Here is a 22,340-nt window from a genome sequence, read left to right as displayed (position 1 = left end):
TCTGTCATTGTATATTATGGTATGATATGGTATCACGGTATTCTTTACCTACACTACCGACACATAAAAAATACATGGCTACAATAGTCAATGTATAGTATGGAATGGTATGGTATGGTCTGTCATTCTATGGCATGATATGGTACGGTATTGCTTGTTATTGTATGGTATGGTATGGTATGACCTGTCATTGCAAATTAGGGTATGATATGGCATGACCTGCCATTGCATAGTTTGGTATGAAATGGTATGCCCTGTAGTTGTAGAGTATGTTATGGTATGGCCGTTCATTGTATGGTATGGTATTATATGGTATGCTATACTATGGCATGGCATGTCATTGTAGGTATGGTAGGGACTGTCACTGTATAGTATGGTAAAATGTGGCCTGTCAATGTATGCTATAGTATGGTATGACTTGTCATTGATTAGTATGGTATGCTAAGGCCTGTAATTGTGAAGTATGGTATGGCCTGTCATTGTATATTACACAGTTCCGTTCTCCCCTGTGTGGTGATCGGTCAGACTTTCTATGTTGTAAGAGGGTTTTTATTTTGCTAGTAACTTTTGTCGAACCTTAAAGAAACTTTCCATCATCAGTCATCAAAGATGTAATTTGTGATGCCATCAATGAGGTCATTGAACATGTCATAAGTGATGTAATATGCAAGGTCACAAGCAGTGGATGGGAGGGGGGCAAGTTATAGTTAGCTCATCGAACTATAACTGGTGAATTTCAGTGTTGTTTTAGGTTTAAGACTCAACACTATGACTTTCATTGTCACCTACCTATAACGTTCCATTAACTTTTGACTTTTACAGTGAATTTTTAAGGATTTTTTAATGTGAGTTAATGTTTTTTTTCTATACTTAACTGTAACATCCCTCTAACCTTTATTTTTCAGTTAAAATATGTATATGTATAGACACACTCGCATACATATATATATATATATAAATCTCTCTCTCTCTCTCTCTCTCTCTCTCTCTCTCTCTCTCTCTCTCTCTCTCTCTCTCTCTCTCTCTCTCTCTCTCTCTCTCTCTCTCTCTCTCTCTCTCTCTCTCTCTCTCTCTATATATATATATATATATATATATATATATATATATATATATATTTATAATCACATCCGGCTCCTCCAAGGATATCCGCCCATTGTCTGGTGGCGCGCAATAGCCGGTAGAGCCACAGCCGGCAATTAATTAAATTCCAAGTTTCAAAGTACAGCGCGCTCTCGGTTTAGGTTTTTCAACAGCAAGTCTTTATTCCAACGTAACGCGTTTCGAGAGTGAACTCTCTTGATCACACATCAAGATAGTTCACTCTCGAAACGCGTTACGTTGGAATAAAGACTTGCTGTTGAAAAACCTAAACCGAGAGCGCGCTATACTTTGAAACTTGGAAATTAATATATATATATATATATATATATATATATATATATATATATATATATATATATATATATATATATATTTTTTATTTTTTTTCACTGAAAAAAACATAGGTTTAAGGCCTGATGTAGTTAGGAATTAGCATTTAAAAAACCTTAAAAATTCACTGAAAAAACAATAGGTTTTAGGGGTTTTATAGTTAGCTGGACTTTTCACTCGAACAAAACCATTGAAATTCCTCAGATATAGTTAGTTGTACTAACTACATCTCGCGCGCCCGCAATCCATTGCTGATGATGTTACATATTACATCATTCATGACATGGTCAGTGACATCACTGATGACATCTCGAATGTGGTTTGGTTTGTTATTTAAATATGTATTATATATATCAATTTGCATTGAAGAATGAGTGGATATATAAATATAAATATCTGGATGGAGGATTTAGTAGCAGTGTGATTGACTGTTTACTTGACTAATTTATAGTGTCTCACTAATTATATTGGATAGTGACTAAACTGTGTGGATATCTGTATCACTTTGTCAGTTGTTGTGTAAACTGCTGCACTAGTTAGTTACTAGCTACGTGAAAGTCTATATTATTTATTGATTAGTTAACTGAGTATTTGTATGGGAGAGTGAATGTGTGTGTGATTCGGTGGGGGGGTGTGACTGCCCAAAGATGTGTGAATAGTTGATTCAGTAGGTATATGAAGTTAAAACTACATGTTATAGCAGTTGTTTGGGTGAGTGAATATTTTTATGGGTGTGGCGATGAGCAAATATATGTCTCAATGGTACATGTCCAACAAACTAGAAAAATAAAAGCCAGTGTATGTGTCAGTTGTTGTATATAAATAAGTATACATAAGACACAGTGATTGTATGAGTGACTGTATGGATAACTGTATAGTTGTAATAGTGATTTTATAACACACTAAGTATGAGCTATTATCTATATGAATAGATGAAGTGGTGTTTTTATAAGTGTATAGCTAAGTAAAAGTAAGTATGATCCATTGTTTGCATAAGTGAGTAGGATGACTTCATAAGTGATTAGGATGTGTGCTGGTGTGTAATGTCGATATAGGTGTATAAGTATATTTGATAGTGATCTATTGATCATTGACAGCATGTATGAGTGAATCTATAGGTAAGTGATTAGATGTGTGTATAGATCTAGGAATCACTGAGTGGGTGTTTAGAAACTTGTATTGGTGTGTCAATGGTTTTAAATCTGGCACTCTGTATTTTACAGTGAGTGATGAAAGGTTATACTAGTGTATGATGAGGTGTATCTGATTGTCACGTGGATGATGTCATCAATGATGTCATCAGTGATATCATTTGAGATGTCATCAGTGATGTCACTGACCATGTCATGAATGATGTAATATGTGACATCATCAGCAGTGGATTGCGGGCGCGCGAGATGTAGTTAGTACAACTAACTATATCGGAGGAATTTCAATGGTTTTGTTCGAGTGAAATGTCCAGCTAACTATAACACCCCTAAAACCTATGGTTTTTTCAGTGAATTTCAAAGGTTTTTTAAATGCTAATTCCTAACTATATCAGGCCTGAAACCTATGGTTTTTTCAGTGAATTTCAAAGGTTTTGTAAATGACAATTTTTAATGTATTAATTGTAATACTGATTTTGTTTATACTGATTTACCACATTGTTTAAACTGTTTATTTTTAGATATTTTATGTTTTTAATTACATTATACATTACAATACAAAATATACTTTCTCAGAATGAATTACTTTAGTTTAAATACTTTGCAAATAGGCAATAGACTTTTAAGTACAGTAGTTACAGTTGTTGCAATGGGCAACACAATTTCAAACACAAAGCAACATTGAGCTCAATGTGAATTTCTAGTCAAATGCAATTAGTTACTTTATGGATTACTTTTCTAACTACAGGACTGGATCCTAGATTCAGCCCTTGGACATCTCCTGTAAATAGTTGAGTAAAAACGTTTTGGTTACAGTAGTGATTTTTAAGGATTATTATTGTATTTTAAAAGTTGACACTTTGAAAGTTTTTCACATGGAATCACCAATGTTATCCTGAGGCAGAAAATTCACTTAGCAGGTAAGTAGTGTTATCGTTACATTTTCTTACTCAGTGGTGGATCCTGGATCCAGCACTGGCCAATCTCCTGAAAACAGTTGAAAGAATGTGTTTAAGTCATACAGACGATTTTTTAAGAATATTTTTAGTTTGTGAAAATAGACACTTAGAAACTTTTCTGCTGAAAACCACACACTGGATTCCTATGGAAGGAAATACAAGTTACTGGTAAGTACGCTTAGAATTACTTTTTAGGGTCAGTGCTGGGCTAAAAGATGCAGCACTGGGTTCTCTCCTGATAACAGGTGAGTAAATCAGAATTCGTAGTTCAGCTGATTTTAGAGGAATATTTGTATGTTTCAAAAACGGACACAGAAATTTTTCTGGTGAAAACCACACACTGGATTCCTATGGAAGGAAATACAAGTTACTGGTAAGTACGCTTAGAATTACTTTTTAGGGTCAGTGCTGGGCTAAAAGATGCAGCACTGGGTTCTCTCCTGATAACAGGTGAGTAAATCGGAATTCGTAGTTCGGCTGATTTTAGAGGAATATTTGTACGTTTCAAAATTGGACACCTAGAAACTTTTCTGGTGAAAACCACACAATGGATTCCTATGGAAGGAAATACAAGTTACTGGTAAGTACGCTTAGAATTACTTTTCAGAGTCAGTGCTGCTCTAAAAGATGCAGCACTGGGTTCTCTCCTGATAACAGGTGAGTAAATCGGAATTCGTAGTTCGGCTGATTTTAGAGGAATATTTGTACAATGGTGAAGGAAGGGGCGGGGCCTGAGGTGACGTGTTTAAACACGCCCTGTGGCGCGTTTTAAGTTGGGGAATTAATTCCTCTTCAATCCTGCGGTCCACTGGGGGCCAACTAGCACACCAGGTACCTCCATTATGCGCCAGGGAGCTGCGTTGCAGAGAGGTGTTCAGAGGCCACGCCCCTTTTTACAACACTGCAACGCAGCTCCGTGGCGCTTACTGGAGGTACCTAGTGGGCTAGTTGGCCCCTAGGGGACATCTGGATTGAAGAGGAATTAATTCCCCAACTTAAAACGCCCCACAGGGCGTGTTTGCACACATGTCACCTCAGGCCCCGCCCCCTTCCTTCACCACTGTGTAAACGCGCCCCGTGGCGTGTTTTAAGTTGGGGGATTGAGTCCCCTTGAATCCTGAGGTCCCCTGGCGGCCAACTAGCCCACCAGGTACCTCCAGTATGCGCCAGGGAGCTGCGTTGCAGAGAGGTGTTCAGAGGCCACGCCCCTTTTTACAACACTCTGCAACGCAGCTCCGTGGCGCTTACTGGAGGTACCTGGTGGGCTAGTTGGCCCCTAGGGGACCTCTGGATTGAAGAGGGATGAATTCCCCAACTTAAAACGCGCCACAGGGCGTGTTTGCACAGTATCACCTCAGGCCCGGCCCCCTACCTTCACCACTGTGCAAACGCGTTTTAAGTTGGGGGATTAAGTCCCCTTGAATCCTGAGGTTCCCTGGTGGCCAACTAGCCCACCAGGTACCTCCAGTTCCTGGTGGGCTAGTTGGCTACCAGCCAGCCAGCTAGTTGGCCCCCATGGACCCCCAGTATTCAAGGGGAATTAGTTCCCCCTCTGCAAACGCGCCAGGGGGCGCGTTTGCAGAGTGGTAAGAGTGGTGTAAGGAGGGGGCGTGGCCTCCGGCCCCATCCCGTTTATTTTTTTTCTTCTTATTTTTTAGAAGGGAGGCTTCTTTTTCTATTTTTTTGGCCCTGGGGACCCCATCCCCCAGGGCCTGCCCCCAATTTATATTCATAAAAAAAAAAAAAAATCGGGAAGGGGGACGCGTGGCCCCCCTCCCGAGGCCATAATTTCGCCCGGGGACCCCACCCCCCCAGGGCATGGGCCATTTAAAAAAAAATAATAATTTATGGAGGGGGGCTGCGTAGCCCCCCTCCTCTGGCCACTTTAAGGCCCCGGGGACCCCATCCCCCGGGGCCGGCCATTGTTTATTTATTTATTTATATATATTTTTTTTAATGGTGGAGGGGGCCGCGTGGCTCCCCTCCCTGGCTACTTATGGCTCCGGGGACCCCATCCCCCGGGACTTGGCCTCTGTTGGGGGCCGTGGGGGGGTCCCCAATCCCCCCCACAGTCCCAGCCGGCTCCCCGCGTCCTGCGGGAGCCGGCATTGCTTTTCCACATGGGGAGCAGCTAACATGCTGCTCCCCATGTGGAAAAGCAATCAGCTTTGCTTCATTGAAGCGAGAGCAAGTTTCCCTGCTCTCGCCTCAATGAAGCAAAGCAGTTTGCAAAGACAGGGCGGGAGCCGCGGCTCCCGCACTGTCATTGCAAACTACAGTGTCCCGGGGGGTGGGCACCCCGGGACACTGAAGGAGCCGGCCTTGGGGGGTGGTGGTCCCCAGGGCCTATACAAGGCTCCAGGAGGGGGGCCGCGTGGCCCCCTCCCACATTGACAAGTTGCCCGGGGGTGGCGGTCCCCGGAGCTGGGGGGGCCTGAGAGCCCCCCCACCACAAATTATTTCAAGCCCCGGGGGGTGGCGGTCCCCGGGGCTGGGGGGGCTGAGAGCCCCCCCACCCATGTTGAAGAAGCCCCGGGGGGTGACAGTCCCCGGGGCTGCAGGGGGGCCGTGAGCCCCCGTGCATATACTATCTTCGAGCCCCGGGGTGGCGGTCCCTGGGGGCATAATTAAAAAAAAAAGTGTGGGGGGTCCCAATCCCCCCCACACTTTTTTTTTTAATTATGCCCCCGGGGATTTGGCCCCCCGGGGGCAAATTAGCATATTCAGCGCGGGAGCCGGCGCTGAATTTTTTTCTTTTGTTTTTGGCCGAAATTCGCGCTGGGTGCGCGAATCTCGACGATTTAAAAAAATAAATAAATCTTTTTTGGGCCCTGGGGGTCCTTGTGGGACTCCCTGAGCAGGTCTAGGGGGTCAGGGTGTTTATACCCTTCCCCCTTTTTGCGTTTTTCGTGTTTGTTTTTTAGGTTTCTTGTGCCTCGGTTCTACTGAGGCACAAGATGGCTGCCAACACTTCCTGATCTGAAGTGTTGACAGCCAATTAGAATACAGCTCGTGCACGGCAGGGTGCGCGCTGGGTGCGCATAGGGTGCGCGGATCCTCCGAGGCCATAGATATATATGTACTTTTAACTCTAATTTTCTCAGGAACTACTGAACGGATTTACACCATTTAAGCAAAAGGCACAAGTCTGAACTGAGGACTACCTCTTTGCCAAATTTGGTGTAATTCCGTTCAGCAGTTCGGGCTGTAGCTGCAGCTAAAGGTCCTATGGGAAAATGCATGGGGAAAACGTGTTTTGGGACCCCACTTTTTTCTCGCCCCCCGCTTGACGAATCACCGTGAAATTTTCAGGATAGGAGTGGACCGGAGCTGGCCAAAAGTTTGGAAAATTTCGCAAAGATTCGTGAATCGTTATTCCAAATAGAATGTTGCGGATTTCCTATGGAAAATAGGTCCTAACTATATCTACCTACTGCGATCGCCAGTAGGTAATATATATATATATATATATATATATATATATATATATATACACACACACACACACACATCTAGGAAGAGAATACTTATCAACCTAGTTGTGAAGTAAAGATACTCCTGGTGTAAAATACAAAATGTGTGGAAAATTGACTTCCTATGCTCTTTCTTACTGATTTAATAGTCCACAAAGTAACAACTAATATTTGTAGTTGCTGCCCATAAAGAATAAGTGCCTGGTTTAGATCTTAGTGGACGGGTTCCTCCATCACAATATCCCGTCCGTTGTAGTATAAATCCCATTATAATTCTATGGGATTTATTATTTTGGCGAACATGATATCCATCACCGTTGTGACGGAGTAACCCGTCCGCCAAGATCAGGCCCTAAATTACTTGCTGGGAGAACTCCTAAAGCTGGCATGACTCTCCCACTGCCAGGGAATGTCTTCTCTTGCAACTTGCAATACAAACCCAAACACCATAGAAAAAATAAACTGTGTTTTCTATTTGGGTTACAAGTCACAATGGGGGATCTAACGGAGTCCGCCTCAACAGTAGCAGCCATTCTGTTCCAGACCTCTTCGCTGAGTGTGAACGTTCTTCGCAGTGGATGGAGTCCCTGGAAGTTGAGACCTTGTCCATATAAGTGACAGACGGTAAATAAAATACCAGCTGAGTTTCAAGTGGTCGCTTGTTTTGTGAGGAAACTGATACTTTGCAGTCCCTGACCGCCCCTTTGCTAATGTACGAGACAGACTTGGAAGCGCCCAGCCAGCCACGCCCATTGGTCCCTCCAGTAACATGGCTGCATTTCAACATCATTGGGATGCATGATTAGGTTCCCAGGCCTCATAAAACACACGCTTTATCCTACACTCGCACAGACATGCGCCTCACCGTCACACCCCTCACTTTCCACTCCTGGAGGCCCATCGCTCACTGTAGACTCACACAGGTATGTGTATCTACACTCATACATGAACACTACTCTCTAATATTCATCCAGGTGCACCTTTCACTTTGAACTCAAGCACTCTTCTGACTGCACTCATGCAGGCACACCTCTAACTGCACTCATGCAGGCACACCTCTAACTGCACTCATGCAGGCACACCTCTAACTGCACTCATGCAGGCACACCTCTAACTGCACTCATGCAGGCACACCTCTAACTGCACTCATGCAGGCACACCTCTAAATGCACTCATGCAGGCACACTTCGAACTGCACTCATGCAGGCACACTTCGAACTGCACTCATGCAGGCAGAATACTAACTGCACTCATGCAGGCAGAATACTAACTGCACTCATACTGGCACACCTCTAACTGCACTCATGCAGGCAGAATACTAACTGCACTCATACTGGCACACCTCTAACTGCACTCCAGCAGGCACACTACTCGTGAAAGGAACACTGCTCAAGCTACTCTCCCTTATGCACACCAGTGGCACAACTCAAAATGATGGTGCTCACCTGCACAATGTGACAAGAGGCCTGAGTCTTCCATATCTCACAGATATTCATTGTTCCTGAGTTCAATGGGGGCGCTTTGAAAGAGTTGGGAGCCCTTTGAAGGGTTGGGTCCCTCCTGCACCCCAAGGGCTGCAGGGCTCTGGGTTACACTCCTGATGCACACCCTTTAGTCTGCAGTCAAACCTCTACTCTGCTCTCACACGGGCACACCTCTCACTCTGCCCAGAGTTCTCTTGGTTGTTTTATGGGTATTTTTACCTTTGATGGGCAGGGGAAGAAGGAAGAGATGGGGATTGTTATAACGTTAAAGGTTTTGACTCATGACTAAGAATGTGACCGAGGCTGCACCTGCAATACGCAGGCTTCAGTGGTGAGCCTGACAGATGGAACCAGTCCTGCCCTGAGAGCCGGGGCCCCTCCATATCCGGCATTACAAAGGCAGGCCACCTCAGTCAGGACGCACTGAAACCCCTGTCCACCACTACACAGGTCGACCTATATATATATTCATGAACGTGCCACACTTGTAAACATGAATTTTAAAAACTGCCCATCCCTAATGCGCACACTACAGACAAGTGTCTCAAGATGCTTAGGAAACTGGGGCTGGCCGCTGTGCACACTTGCCCAGACTAGGATAGTGCCCAAAACACAGCACGTGCTCTCTTCCCAATGGATGTGCAAACCTGCATTAGTGACTGAAGCCGCTGGTACAGTATTCCAAAAAGAGATACCACTCTCAGAGACAAGGGCACGGGGTGCTAGAACCAAACAAACAAATCTAGGTTGAAAAACGTTGGCCTGCTTTTCACTTTGCCGGTGGCAACCTGGCCTGCCTTTCAAACCGGGGCAGAGATCCCCCTTGGGGCGACCACCTCAGTCCATGTAATCATGGTCTCTGTTGCCAGTCCTGGGCTTTAATTGGGCACAACATGCATTTTGGAAGTACAGACCAAGTTTGCTTCCATAAAGTTAATTAGACTAACACACTTAATACCAATGATCGGTGGGTTCAAAGCCCTGGTACTGAAAACAAAGCCCATGATGACATGGAGCATGGTGGTCACACCAATTCCCTTGTAGACAGGTGCAGTGAGTGGTACCTCTCGCCTGGAAAGGCACAACCAAGGGGTCTGGGCCGGTGCCAGAACCTCTGCAGCATGTGATCAATGTAAGCTTAGGGATGTGTGACGGAACCCCGCTTGCATTTCCCATGCATGTCTTTACTCCGCAGTCACTACCCCGACAGCGACGTTATCACACGTTCCTTTACTGCGCAAGTCATTACAACGACTTTGCTCAGGGGGGGCGCTGGACTTTGCAATAGCATAAATTAGTATTCCAACTCAAGTCAGTGCATCAGTAGGGAAGGTACTGGACTTAAAATCCAACACCAGTCCAATAATGTGCTCCCTAAAGCAAGTCACTGTAACAACTTGCATGGCAAAGGAACACGTGGTAACATCGCAGTCGAGGTAGTGACTGCAGAGTTAAGGCAGGTCATGGTTCAGCCTACTGGGTAAGGGATGTTTTCCTTCCCTAGCAGCCATATTCTCCGACTTTACGGGAACCAAAAGGTGTGCTGATGGCAGCTTGCTTCAAGAAGCTGCTGGTCTGGAGATCCCACCCACAACAAAAGCTTCAATTGCCAGTGATTGTTTTGTGTGTGTTTGTGTGTGTGTAATAGCTGTATTACATTGGCACATTTGTAGAGAGGCACTGTGGGTGATTAAATACCAGATGAACAGTTGATGTCTGCCTCTGGCTCTTAATAGGTCCACCATGGTGATGTGGGTTAAACTGCATGAGCCAGAGGTGACCAAGCAAATCCAATGCTTTGTAGGAATCAATGAATTTTATCATGCTATACCAGGCCAGGTCTGCATAGCAGGAACACAGGATATGTCATACTTACAGATGATGGTGGCCACTAATGTAATCTTCTATGATGGGGTCATTATTACAACACTAATAATATAAGTAGCTCGGGATGATTTTCATTGAGCATAAGTAGCTCTTACTAAAGAAAAGGTTGGAGACCCCTGATCCACGTCAAATATCTGCTGGGGCGGCATGCCTTTGATTATCTTCAGGCTTCTTAAGGCAGCTCTTGATTGGGTGACCCTACAGATACTGACATTCTGCATTAGAGAAGCTGCATTACAGAAGTCATGCGTAGCCCCTGACAGGGTTATATCATTTGCGGCTGACCATCCCAAGCAAATGATTCTGTGGTCGTTCAGATCCAATCACATACTGTAGCCTTGGGATCCTGCAAGTTCCTCACTTAGCCTTCTGATGTTTATCTTCAGTGTGAACCCCCTGGCAAAGTTCATTGCCAGGTTTGGGCTCTGCTTTTACACCTACATTGATGGCCCACAGATCCAGCTGTTCATCAACATTTGCAAACCCTCCACTACCGCCTATATGAAATATCATTTGGAAACCGAAGTTAACTTACTGAAGTTAAAAAGGCAGCAATGTCCAGTTCTTCATTTATGGATAACCCACTGTGGACTACGAACTTCTGGACAGATTTTCTTGGCTCCATTCAAATACAAGTGCCAGTCAACAGTAATGTTGAAATCCTATTGAATAAAAATCCATCACTCACTCCCCAAACTGCCAGCTACAGATGATGCACCACATAATGCTGTCTCCCTTAAGAAACACTTTGACTAAAACCAGGCACCATGAATCTTTAAAGGCTGGATTATCCTGGACTCCCAATGACCAGCATCACCTGTAGGATGCAGCAGCCAAGCTTCTGCCAAATAACCAGCTGTGCAATCGTAGGACAACTATGCTGAGCAAGCTTCATTGGCTTTGGATGCTACAGGAGCAACATATATGCTTCAAGACTCTCCTTGTGGCTTACAAGGCATGCCAAGGGATGTAGCCAGAGTTTTTGACCCTGCAATAAATCTCCAATCCGCAAGTGGAAGTCCCATCCGAGTTCAATCGTTCTGCAATGTTTAAACTGGGGGCAACGTCTTTAGAGTGCGACCCTAGGAACTCTTAAATTGCCTGGTGCTATATCCACAGCTGCAGCAATTCTATTTGGATCTTCAAAAAATGGTTTTCCTCGTTGGGAAAGGGTATCTCTTTGAGTTGTGGCTGGTGCTTAGGGTTCAATGTTCTAGTTACATGAGGCCTTTGACTATGCAAGTGTGTTGTAAAGACAATGAGTATAAGTGCATGCCATAAATTAAATGTTTTCTTTGCTCATACCTTTGTCCTTGTTCTCTGTTGCCCACTCCAGCTTACAAGACTGCATCCGTGCCTCGCGGCACTGGTGCATGCGCAGAAGCTGGATGTTGTTAATCATCTCCTCGCTCAGGCCATGTCTTTGCATGACTTTGAAGGCAGAAGCATCCAGAAGATTGTGCGATCGATTACACCTGAAGTAGCGGCACTGCCCCCTCAGGAAGCGTTGGCAGACGTGCAGCCTGTGACATTCTTCTGCCTTAGGGCAGGGTACATCCGTCTTGTCACCTTTGTATCCATAACATACCTTAAGGGAGAGAGAGTGATGCATTCAATTTCAAAACAGTTATGAACCTTGAACTTGTAATTTCTCTAGGTCGTCTTTGAAAATTGGCGAATAAAAGAGACTAAATGTATTTTTTATTTAGATGCAGTTATATAGCTGAGACCTAGAAGATTTTCAGCACTACAGTAAAAGCAGCATTTTCCCTACGCAAGCCTTCCCAATACTTTGATGGAAAAATACATGTTTTGGTCATTTGGTGCAATTTGGAACCACCACCAATAGGCATCTTCCTTAGTCTGCTACCTTACCTCAGCTAATGCAAATGCCATCCATGATCTCGAACTCTGAGGTGTACAATATTGTTTTTTGGTACGGTGTTGTGACTTATAAGTACATTTTTGTCATTACTCTGTGCACACCATCTATCTTCCCCTCCTTTCTCACTACAGCTTCTATATTCTCCTGCAACTCTTCTTCAACTTCAACCAACAACTATTGGCAAAGCAAAGTAGTCTGGCATTGGCAGTGAAGCTACTGGATTTAGCAATGCTTATTTTCTTTGCTATAGCTCACTATAACTTTACCATTCCAATACGGCCTGTATATTTGGAAGCAATGCTTCAGTCATCTTGGAATGATAATGAATGATGTCAAAGAATTTACAAGATAGTCAAATGTGCGCGCATATGTGCAGGCTGCCATCTTGGAAGTGTTTTTGTCAAAGTTAATCCTGGCATATCTACTCCTCCATTTATCCTTCTGAAGTTGATAAAATGAATACTAATGAGTTGGGTTGCAATACATTTCAGTTTTGGGTGTTTGTGATGGCATGCTTTAGCACATTAAAGCCAGGTCTATTGGCTTTCCCAGAGATAAGTCACAAACCATAAAAAACACAATGGAGAAGCTTTGCTATGCATCGTGCCTGTTTTAACAAATAGTGCATTTGTAAAGCATATGTTCACTGCTTGGAGCATCTTAGTGTTCAATGACAAAAATGCATTTTATCCAAGTCAGTAATACTTATTTTATTGACCTCAGAAGGATGAAGGCTCCTGGATTTCCAGGGATTCAAATCTGTGACCAAGAGCTCAAAAAGAGATTCCTGGGACGGGGGGCAAGGCTTAGTTGGCCATGATGGCGGATGCTGAGAGCTAGAGCTCCGCGCCATCGGCCCTGAACATTGCCAACATCTGTTGGCTGGGCTTGGCTGCCCCAGCAATCTGGCTCGCAGCTTCACCTCCGGAGGTGGCCCAGCAAACTCTATGGGGCCGCAACCAACAAATGCAGCTGTTCCCCCGGGCCACCTTTTCTCTCAGTCCACGTGCCCCCGTGAGTGAAGCCTTGGGCGCCGTGACACCAGCAGCCAGCAAGGATTGCTTCCCCCTGTGCTCTGGCCAAACGTACACTAACTGCAGCCCAACACCAGACACCACGGCCCTTCTGCCCTTAGGCATTTGCGGCCGTGAAGCAGCCACCTGGAGACGATGTGTGTGTGACGGGGTGCCGTCCTCTGCAAGAGTGCGTATTATCCAGGACAATGTGAGTTGCGCACCGAGGTGCCCCTAACAGGTGAGAAGCAGAGACATGTGCACCCCCCCACCCTCCTTGCCAACCAACAGTAGGCGCTGCAGCAGACGTTAGGAGAGCGGGCCTTCCTATGTCTCACAATGTCCCCCGAGAACTTGACAGGACAGCTGCAACTCCAGAAGAGCAGCAGGGGGGACGACACAGAACTCTCAGCCACCTCTAGATAGAGGGAGCTGCCATTGGATAACTGATGCAGGAGAACCCGATATTGTCTGCAGGGGCCAGCACTATCAGCCACATCACATTGGCCACCCCCTCCTGGAGTGTGGTGGTGGCCAGCACGGCCGGGGAGGCCAGTGGTGGGCGACGAGCGGCCCCATAAGAAAACACAAATCTTCTGGGACAAATCCCCCATGAAGAGAACCCTGACACTGCCCTGACTATTGGGTCTTGCAGCAACTCCATGATGGGCAGATTGCAATCAACCGCGTTGACTCAGGCATCCCTGACCGCCATCCCGCTGACACTTGTCCTGGACCTCACGTTGCCCACAACTCCTGCCACAGACAAACTGGAAATGATCCCAGCAGCCATAGAAAGCTCCCAGATCTCCATTGAAACCAAACTGGGCTCCCTTGTGGTGAAACTAGGCTTCCTCAGGGACGACCACTGCAATCTTGCTGACAGGGGGATGAATGGACAGAAGCCACTGGCCACGATACAACCGCAAACCATGGACAACCTGTGTGACATCCGGGACCTGCAGGTTTGTGTACGCACTCTCAAGGAGAGGGCGGAGGACACCGAAGGCAGCCCCTGAAGAAGCAACATCAGGATCCTTGGCATGCCTGAGGAGATCGCGAGCCGAGACCCGGTGCCATTTTTTAGAGAATTGGTTTCGATCCTTTGTTGACCCAGCAGACTTCACCCCATTCTTCTCCCTGGAAAGGGCCTCACCAGGTGCCGGCATGCGACTGCCCCCACCACCCAGGGATGTCGCTGCACCCAATGTTAGCAAAGCTTCTTAATTTCAGGTACAGTGACACCATTCTGAGTGCGGCAAGGGAGAAAGGACCATTGAAACTCGAAGACAAAACCATCATGCTGTACCTAGACTACAACCAGGCAGTGCAGCGGTAATGAGTTTCTTTCCTGGAAGTCAAAAAACGACTCCGGCAGCTGGGTGTCCAATACTTCCTGCTATTCCCTGCCCAACTCAAAATCATCCTCAATGAGAACTCTCACTTATTCTCCAACTCTGGGAAGTCCTGAGACTGGGCTGACAAACACTATAATGAAATGCAAACCGGCCCTACTGGGGGACCTTCCCCCGCACCCCCAGCTGCAGCACAAAAGGAGGAATAGACCCTGGCGTGGCCCCTCCCCACCTAACAAGTCTACAGCTCTAGAACAAATCATTGAGGACAGATGCCAGGCCCTTCAGGTAGCGGCGTCTCTGGGGACCTCTGATGGCGGCGTCTCTGGGGACCTCTGATGGAGACGGGGGCCCACGCATTTTCTCTTACGACGAGGGCTCTATCTCCTCAGAGGGGCCCATTTGGACTGCCAGTCTTCCAGTCTCCCCCGCTGGTGACACCGCAGACTGCAGACAACCTGATTTGATCTATATCACTTACAGATAGGTGCAGTCAGAGACTATCCCCAGTCATATCCTGTGACTTTTGACCTACCTCCCTGCCTCACCAGCTACTCTGAGGTGGAGATATTGGGATCCCCTGCCCATCAGGGAAAGGGATGCTGCACCACTTTCCCCTCCCCCAGGCTCTTTGCCTCCCTATAGCTGAGCTTAGCTTTAAATTGATGTGTCCACCCAGGAGGACCCAATGCTTGGACACCGTCCTCACTAATTCAGTCACCGTCCCACTTTCTTCAATGGTTAACTGTGACTCTCTGTTTGGGTGTACCACCGGTTGCGGTATGCTCTGCATGTTGTTTAATTCTCCAACTGTTGTAACGTCGTATTCTCTCCCTGTCTACTTTAGCCAGGTAGCAGGCCAGGAGCGGCGCGGCATATGTGAAGGGGGATAGTCCCGGGGTCACGTTGCATGCCCGGGAGCAGCTTCTCTCACCGTATATTCATTGGCTCCACCCGTGCACTCTAGGTTCCTCACCCTGAATGTACACAGCATGCACACAGTGCAGAAACTCTACTCCACGTACTCTTACTTTAAACGCCAATGCGCACACATTATCCTGCTTCAGGAAACTCATACTACAGCCCCAGTGCTGCAGAGTGTGTGGAAATGGTGGAGGAAGACGATTTATGCTACCACCTATTCAGCCTACGCTCGAAGGGACATGAATTGGATTCGTCCAGGGGTTCCTTTCCAAGTCCTTGACACTGTCATTGACAAAGACGGGCGATATGTTCTGGTAGAGGGCCGGCTGGACGACTCTTGTGTTCTATTGGGAAGTATCTACACCCCGAACACGGATCAGGGGTCCTTCCGGAGGACGCTCTCGTTCTAGCCCACAGAACCCATATGCTGTGAGCCCTGGGCAGAGATTGTGTGCTTGACCAGCATCTAGACCACATTTACCCACATCTCCTCCACTCCCTACTGCACACCTAGGCGGAACGCTTCACGGGGTGGGTTCGACAGTGGGCCTTAGTAGATGTCTAGAGTGCTAAGCATCCACACTCCCGGGTCTACTCATTCTACTCCATACCTCAAAACCTCTATGTGCACCTAGACCGCATTCTCTGATCTCCTTCTGTGCTGGCCACACTCACCATGCGGATAATCTCGGGCTGATGGTGTCCCTCCACCATGTACAAGTTATGGACCTACAGTGGACAGCCCCTCTCCCCCTAACACCCACATGGTGCCTCCCCAGAGACTGCTAAGGGGACCCAGGCTTCTGTGACTCCCAGAAATCACACTTTCACCAATATTTAACTGAGAACCGCAACTAGGCATCCACCAGAGTGGTTGAGTGGGACGATTTCAAGGTGGTCTTGAGGGGAGTCTTCTTAGAGTAGGTGACAGGGGTCCATAGAACGCTGGACAGGGAGATTGAAGCTGATGAACGCCTCTTGCCATCACTACAACAGGACGCAGAGCTCAACACTTCCAAAGGCCCGTCCATGGCTTCATACCGCTCTTCTAGAAAGGCTACGTTGCTTCAATTTTTGCGTACGCAACCAAGACGCACAGCGAGGGTGAAAAATCTAGACACCTCCTCGCCTGGCTGATTTGCCAGGACGCTCACACAAAACCTGTCCTTGAAATGGGTTAAACGGCCAGGGATACCCTTTACGCACAAGAGAGCCTGCAAGGGTTCCACAGCTATTACTTCTCTATTTACAAGGCACCCTGCCCCTTCTTCGTGGATGTGATGGGACCCATTTAATCAGAGCCCACTCTTCCTTGCATCCCTGAAACAACTTGTGAAGGACTAGACATGCTTATCTCAGTGGCTGAAGTAAAGCAGGCCATCAGAGATCTGGAAAAGAGTAAAACTCTGGATCTGGATGGCTTTCCAATTGAATACTACAGCACCTTTGCCATAAGCCTCACTCCTCGTTGGTGGAGGTGTTCAACGTGACCCTAAACACTAGGGAGTTACTATCATCACTCCGCGAGTCTCTCCTGGTATCCCTGATGAAGCCCGATAGAGACCCAACTAGCTTGTCCACCTATCACCGAATTGCAATCCTAGGGGCAGATTACAAGATTCTTGGGAAGATCTTGGCAGACAAATACACTTGGATTCTCCCTGAGATCATCCATCACAGACCAAAAAAGTTTTGTCCCGAGCCGCAGCCTATCCCATAATTTCAGACGCATCTTCCACGTACAGGACCAGGCACCCAAACGGTTTCCTTATGCAGTTTGCCTGATCCTTGACCCTGAGAAAGTGTTTGCGCTACACTGCATGGATGTGGGCATCTACCCCCATAAATACAATAAATTGCGCTATATGAAAATCACCTCCAGGGTCCACCTGCGATGCCTTATCTCATAGTCATTTGCAGTGGAAAGAGAGACCAGACAGGTTTGCCTACTGTCCCCCCTTGCTCTTTGCGATGGAGTCCCTCGCCTTCGAACATAGTGTCATGACTGGGGAATCCGCCTAGACGATAAGACACACGCAGTGTCCATATATGCAGACAACTTCCTTCTCTACCTTCGCAATGCGCGCTCCACTCTTGCACCCATTCGTGCCACGCTGAATGCCTTTTCTCGTGGTGCGTGTCTCCGCGTCAACTGGACCCAATCCTGCGTGTACCCTCTGTGCTCAGACACCTCCCCACAGGAGATCCAACTTGGGGGTACCCCACTCAGCTGGCAAGGCACCACAGTCTGCTATCTAGATGTATACCTTCATCAGTTGCCAGCCGATCTCTTCAATAGCAGTATGATGAGAGCCCTATCCTTACTGAAATCAAGAATACAGTTTTGGAAGCACCTTCCATAGGCAGTAACGGGGAGAATAGCCCTGTCACAAATGGTCATCCTACCCCAACTCCTATACTACTTCTCTCACCTCCCCATAGTCCCCCGTGCCTTCTTTCAAGAACTAGATGCCCTCCTTAAGCAGCTCATTTGGGACAATAAAAGTCATCAGGTTGCATTGAAGAAGCTGCAGCTGCCTGTGGGCAAGGGCTTCCTAGGTGCCCCTTGTTTCGAGGCATACTACCTAGCAGCCTGCTGCATTGGGTATTGGGTTGACTAGCTGGATGTAACCTGGGCGAAACTTGTCAATGAACGGACCCCTCACACCTGCCACAGTTAGAGGCTTTTTTACTCCCCAAGGTAATGTCCACTTCCCCATGGTCTCTGCAGAACATGGTCGCCCAAAAGTGCATGGCTTGAGTAAATTTACTCACATATCATTTTCCCCCCTATGCTCCAGCACTCCCTCTGTGGCACCTTCCGCAGCCCCCTGGCTTCTACTTCGTTATGAACCAGATGCGCTGGCACAAGCATTTATTGGATACGATCGGTGATCTCCTCTCCGATGACCACCTATGATCAATTACTCTCCAATTATGGCATGCCCTCCAGGTCAATTCTTCACGTACAGACAATTACACAGTTCCTGCCAGATCCTCTGGTCCATACAAGCTGAAGAGCCTCGAACCCATAGTGTTCTGCAAGTGTTACTCCACATGGGGGAGGGGCACCACCTACTCACATGGATCTACAAGGCGATCAGGGAACATACTGGGCCTCTGCTAACTGCGCTGCGAGACAAGTGGGAAGATGACTGCACGATAAGGAGTGGGAACAGGCCTTGGAATTTCCTCAATGTGTTTCCTGTAACGCCAGATTTAAGAATATTCAATTTTCCATATTGCATCAAGCTTTTTTAATACCGGAATAGCTCAATCGTACTTCACATGTGCACAACTGCAGTGTTCCCATTGCCATTCGACAACAGCCGATCTACAACATATGCATGGCCCTCTCCGCATATTGTACACGAGGTATTGCGAGAAGTCATGGAACTTGCAGATATCTACACATCTGCACCCTAGGCATATATAAATGTAGCAGATGCCACAGGGAAAAAATATGCTTCACAAGCATGCCCCTGCTCTTATTGAAGAGAACCTTGAGCAGGCACTGGAGGGTGGCCGTGCCACGTCGGCTGCGGCCTGACATGGCCAATGTACAAAGAGGAAGAGGTCACTCTTGGACATGAGAAAGCCCAACACCTCCGCAGATACCCACTTTCAACAGCATGGGACTCTCTTCTCGACCAGTTCCGTCAACTTTTGCAGCCCACTAGCTCATCCCTTTAACCAAAGAGATAGGCCTCATGCACTCCCGACTGGGCCTCCCCCGACCCCTACCTGCATACAGCTTCGCCCCACTACCCACATTCCACCCCTACCCCACAGCATTACCACCTGTGACTCCACTTTAAGGCCCCACTAAACGGCAGGTCTACACCTAACCCCCTCTAGCCACCTGATCTTGACCAAAGCCCTCTTACAACACTTGGTTTCAGCTGTGTCCCGCCCTGGCCTCCCTCCCCCCTTCCCTCCCAATCAACCCAGTTTCGCAACTCATTCTCAGTTCTGGGGTTATGTACCAGCAGGGTGGTTACCTTCACCTAAACACAGCAGCAATTCACAGACACGCATACTACAAATTGGGAACCAACATCCGAAACACTTCAGTAATCGATGTGGTACCGTATTCTCATTAATGTTGATGGAGCAGGGTTTTCGCTAAATAAAACCTGCTTGGATTGAACTCTCAAAGTGTGAAATCATTAATCATGTGACGTGCAAACTAAATGTGAAAAGAGCTAACATATGGGAAAATTAAAATTGCGCAAGCGAAAACTAAAATGCTGGAGTAGGGCACAAATGCTTATGATTAATGGAAAATAAAAGGACTAATGCTGCTTGATTGTTCTATGCTAATATGTGTTGGCAATAACCTTAACCTGGGATGCGCATGGGCAAATGCATCACATAGGGTGGGTACGTTCTGGTAGAGCATCATAAGTGATTAATAATGAATGTGTTTGTTTTCCGTCGAAACATGTTTTTCTGCTCTGCAGAAAAGGCCCGAGAGTCATTTTAGAAAATAAATGCGGATTTAAATCTGAGCGAGAAAAGGAAGGTGAAAAACTGTTCATCGTTCACGGGTCCTGTGTGCCCGCCAAAGTTTGAGTGAAGAAAGAAAATAATCTTCGGAAGCGGAACACTTCCTTGGAGAGTGGCACAATTGAACAATAGAGGCACAAGTGTTGTTACATGACTGAGATGGAGGAAATGTATACTATGACAGCAGCTCAAATTTGTATTTCCTGGGCTGGAAGTTGATAAAATGAGTAAAGAGGACAATGGACAGTTTTACAGAAGAGTATGGAAAGTACACACTAGAGAAATGTTTTGTCTGCTGGTGTGATATTAAGCAATGAGAGAGGTTGTTAATATTGCATAGGGACCTATTCTGAAGTTAGTAATAGTGGGAGATTATTGGGAAACTTTAGAGAGCGCACCTGAAGAAGTACCAATAGTTCTTTTGCTTGATTGAGAGTGGGGTAATGCTGGTCGATGTTCCGCTGGATGCAAAAGGATTTCTTCGCATGTTTGAACTATCTCTTTTTTAGTGGGGCAGACAAAGCAGCAGTGTTTTATGATGTTTCTAATATTTTTTATTTAGAAAAGACTTTGTACATTTATTACCGTCAAATTTTGTGAAGGTAGTGTCAGTAGTTGGAGTTATACTGACGTCACAAAGAGCCACGCTGGCATTGGTCAGTTAGTGGTAGCGTCATCAGAGAGTATTTTGCTGTTATTGGTTGGTTGGTGTGAGTCACGCTGGTATTGGATAGTGTGAACGAATAGTGAGTAGATTTACGGAAGGATTTCCTTGTTATTTCCAAGTTTTAGAGCAACGAGACAGAGTTAAAATGAAGTTATTAAAATTGGTGAGGACTTGTTCAGAAAGTATGAGCCTATACCTATTAGAGAGGGGGTTCCCATACCACCTGCTGGTTCGCCTGCTTCTTTTATGACATTAGAGCGTGGATATCATATGTGTACTTAGTTGGAGAATTGGGTGAAGTATACGGAAGGAGATGGAAATTTGGCTTTCCAAGAAAATTGTACTTTTAATGGGTGTTAGAGAACTTGAGGAACCAGATGAATATATTGAGACCAAATCCTAGACCTCTGCAGTATGAGGCGCTTGAGGAATGAGAACATGAGGCGTACAGAAGAGAGAGAGACATGTCTGTGACAAGATATAGAAATACATTGAGTAGGTAGGCAGTGGCAAAATAGGATGCTCAAATGAAAAGATGGAGGAGAGATATAATCTCGGAGTGATTATATCTAGTGATTGTTGCTCAGGATCAGACTGGCGGGAAATGCAAAGAGAAAAAGAATAATGTAGAGAGTACAGAACCAGATCCAAATCCAAATGAGATGATAATGAGTTATTGGATGAGATATTATTAAATAGACCTCCACCATAGCACAAAGATCAGGAAGGAATTACTCCAAATTCATTGAAATTAATTGAACTCAAAGCTCAACAAGCTTCTCAAGTTCCACGAGCTTTATAGGCTCCACAGTCTTCACAGGAAAGAGATGAAGATGTAGTTAATGAAGTGAAAGATGAATTGATAAAGAGAATTAACCAAAAGAGTTTAAATGCAGAGGCGTTGTCAGTTCCAGTGACAATTGGCCCATAGTCGCATTGTATAGTGAGGGCCAGAATATTTCACGAGTACATGCATTAACAGTACCAATGATTAATGCTAAGGGTAATAATGATGTTGGAGCAAATGAGATGGAAACTTTGATTGATATAGCAGAGAGACAAATGGAAACACCAAAGAGAAATGTGCAAGTAGAGCCTAGGAAGTTAATGCAGAATGCGAGAGAAGTAACTCCTGTTTCAGGGAAATCAGTAGGACCTTCACCAGAAGAATTAGATGAATGGATTAGCGGGATGGTATCTAGAAAATTAAACCGAATATGGATGTGACCAGATTGAAAGCAGATTTGGAAGAAATTATTCTAGGTATGATTAGTCCAAAGAGATTGAATAAATACCAGGAAGAAGAGTTGTTATTCTTGTGTGAGAATATTACGATGAGAGCAAAGAATTTACATGAGAGGTTTGCTGAAGCTGCACAGGCATATGGAGTGGGCATTGAAAAATCAAAAGCTGTGCAAAAGACATATAGATTGGATTTTAGTGACAAGGATCTAGAGAGTTTGAATGCATCTGGTAAATGACTGCAGATAAAAGAATTGAATAATACATTGAAGAGATGGGGTGAATTGGAACGTTGGAAAGGCAGATGGGCTAAAAAGAAAGAAGAAATGCTTACGAATAAGGGTGCAACTGCATCTCCTT

The 22,340-nt window shown here is 45.9% G+C and overlaps 1 protein-coding gene across 8 annotated transcripts in view; it reads right to left on the bottom strand.

Annotated features, from left to right (window-relative positions):
• The window catches only part of LOC146854273 (uncharacterized), a 471,193-nt gene that overhangs the window by 315,198 nt on the left and 133,655 nt on the right, over window positions 1-22,340 (bottom strand). For all 8 annotated transcript variants that reach the window (XR_014981190.1, XR_014981192.1, XR_014981191.1 and 5 more), the window contains one exon: window positions 11,691-11,973. Coding sequence is in view for 4 of the 8 variants with exons in the window: in XM_085652053.1 (XP_085508179.1) it covers window positions 11,691-11,973 (283 nt within the window). In the remaining 4 variants the exon portion in view is untranslated. The remainder of the gene's footprint in view (window positions 1-11,690; window positions 11,974-22,340) is intronic.

This window comes from Triturus cristatus, chromosome 4_1, assembly GCF_964204655.1.
Source record: "Triturus cristatus chromosome 4_1, aTriCri1.1, whole genome shotgun sequence".
Lineage (NCBI taxonomy): Eukaryota > Metazoa > Chordata > Amphibia > Caudata > Salamandridae > Triturus > Triturus cristatus.
Note: the sequence above shows the minus strand (reverse complement) of the source record. Positions and strands in the feature narration are given on the sequence as shown.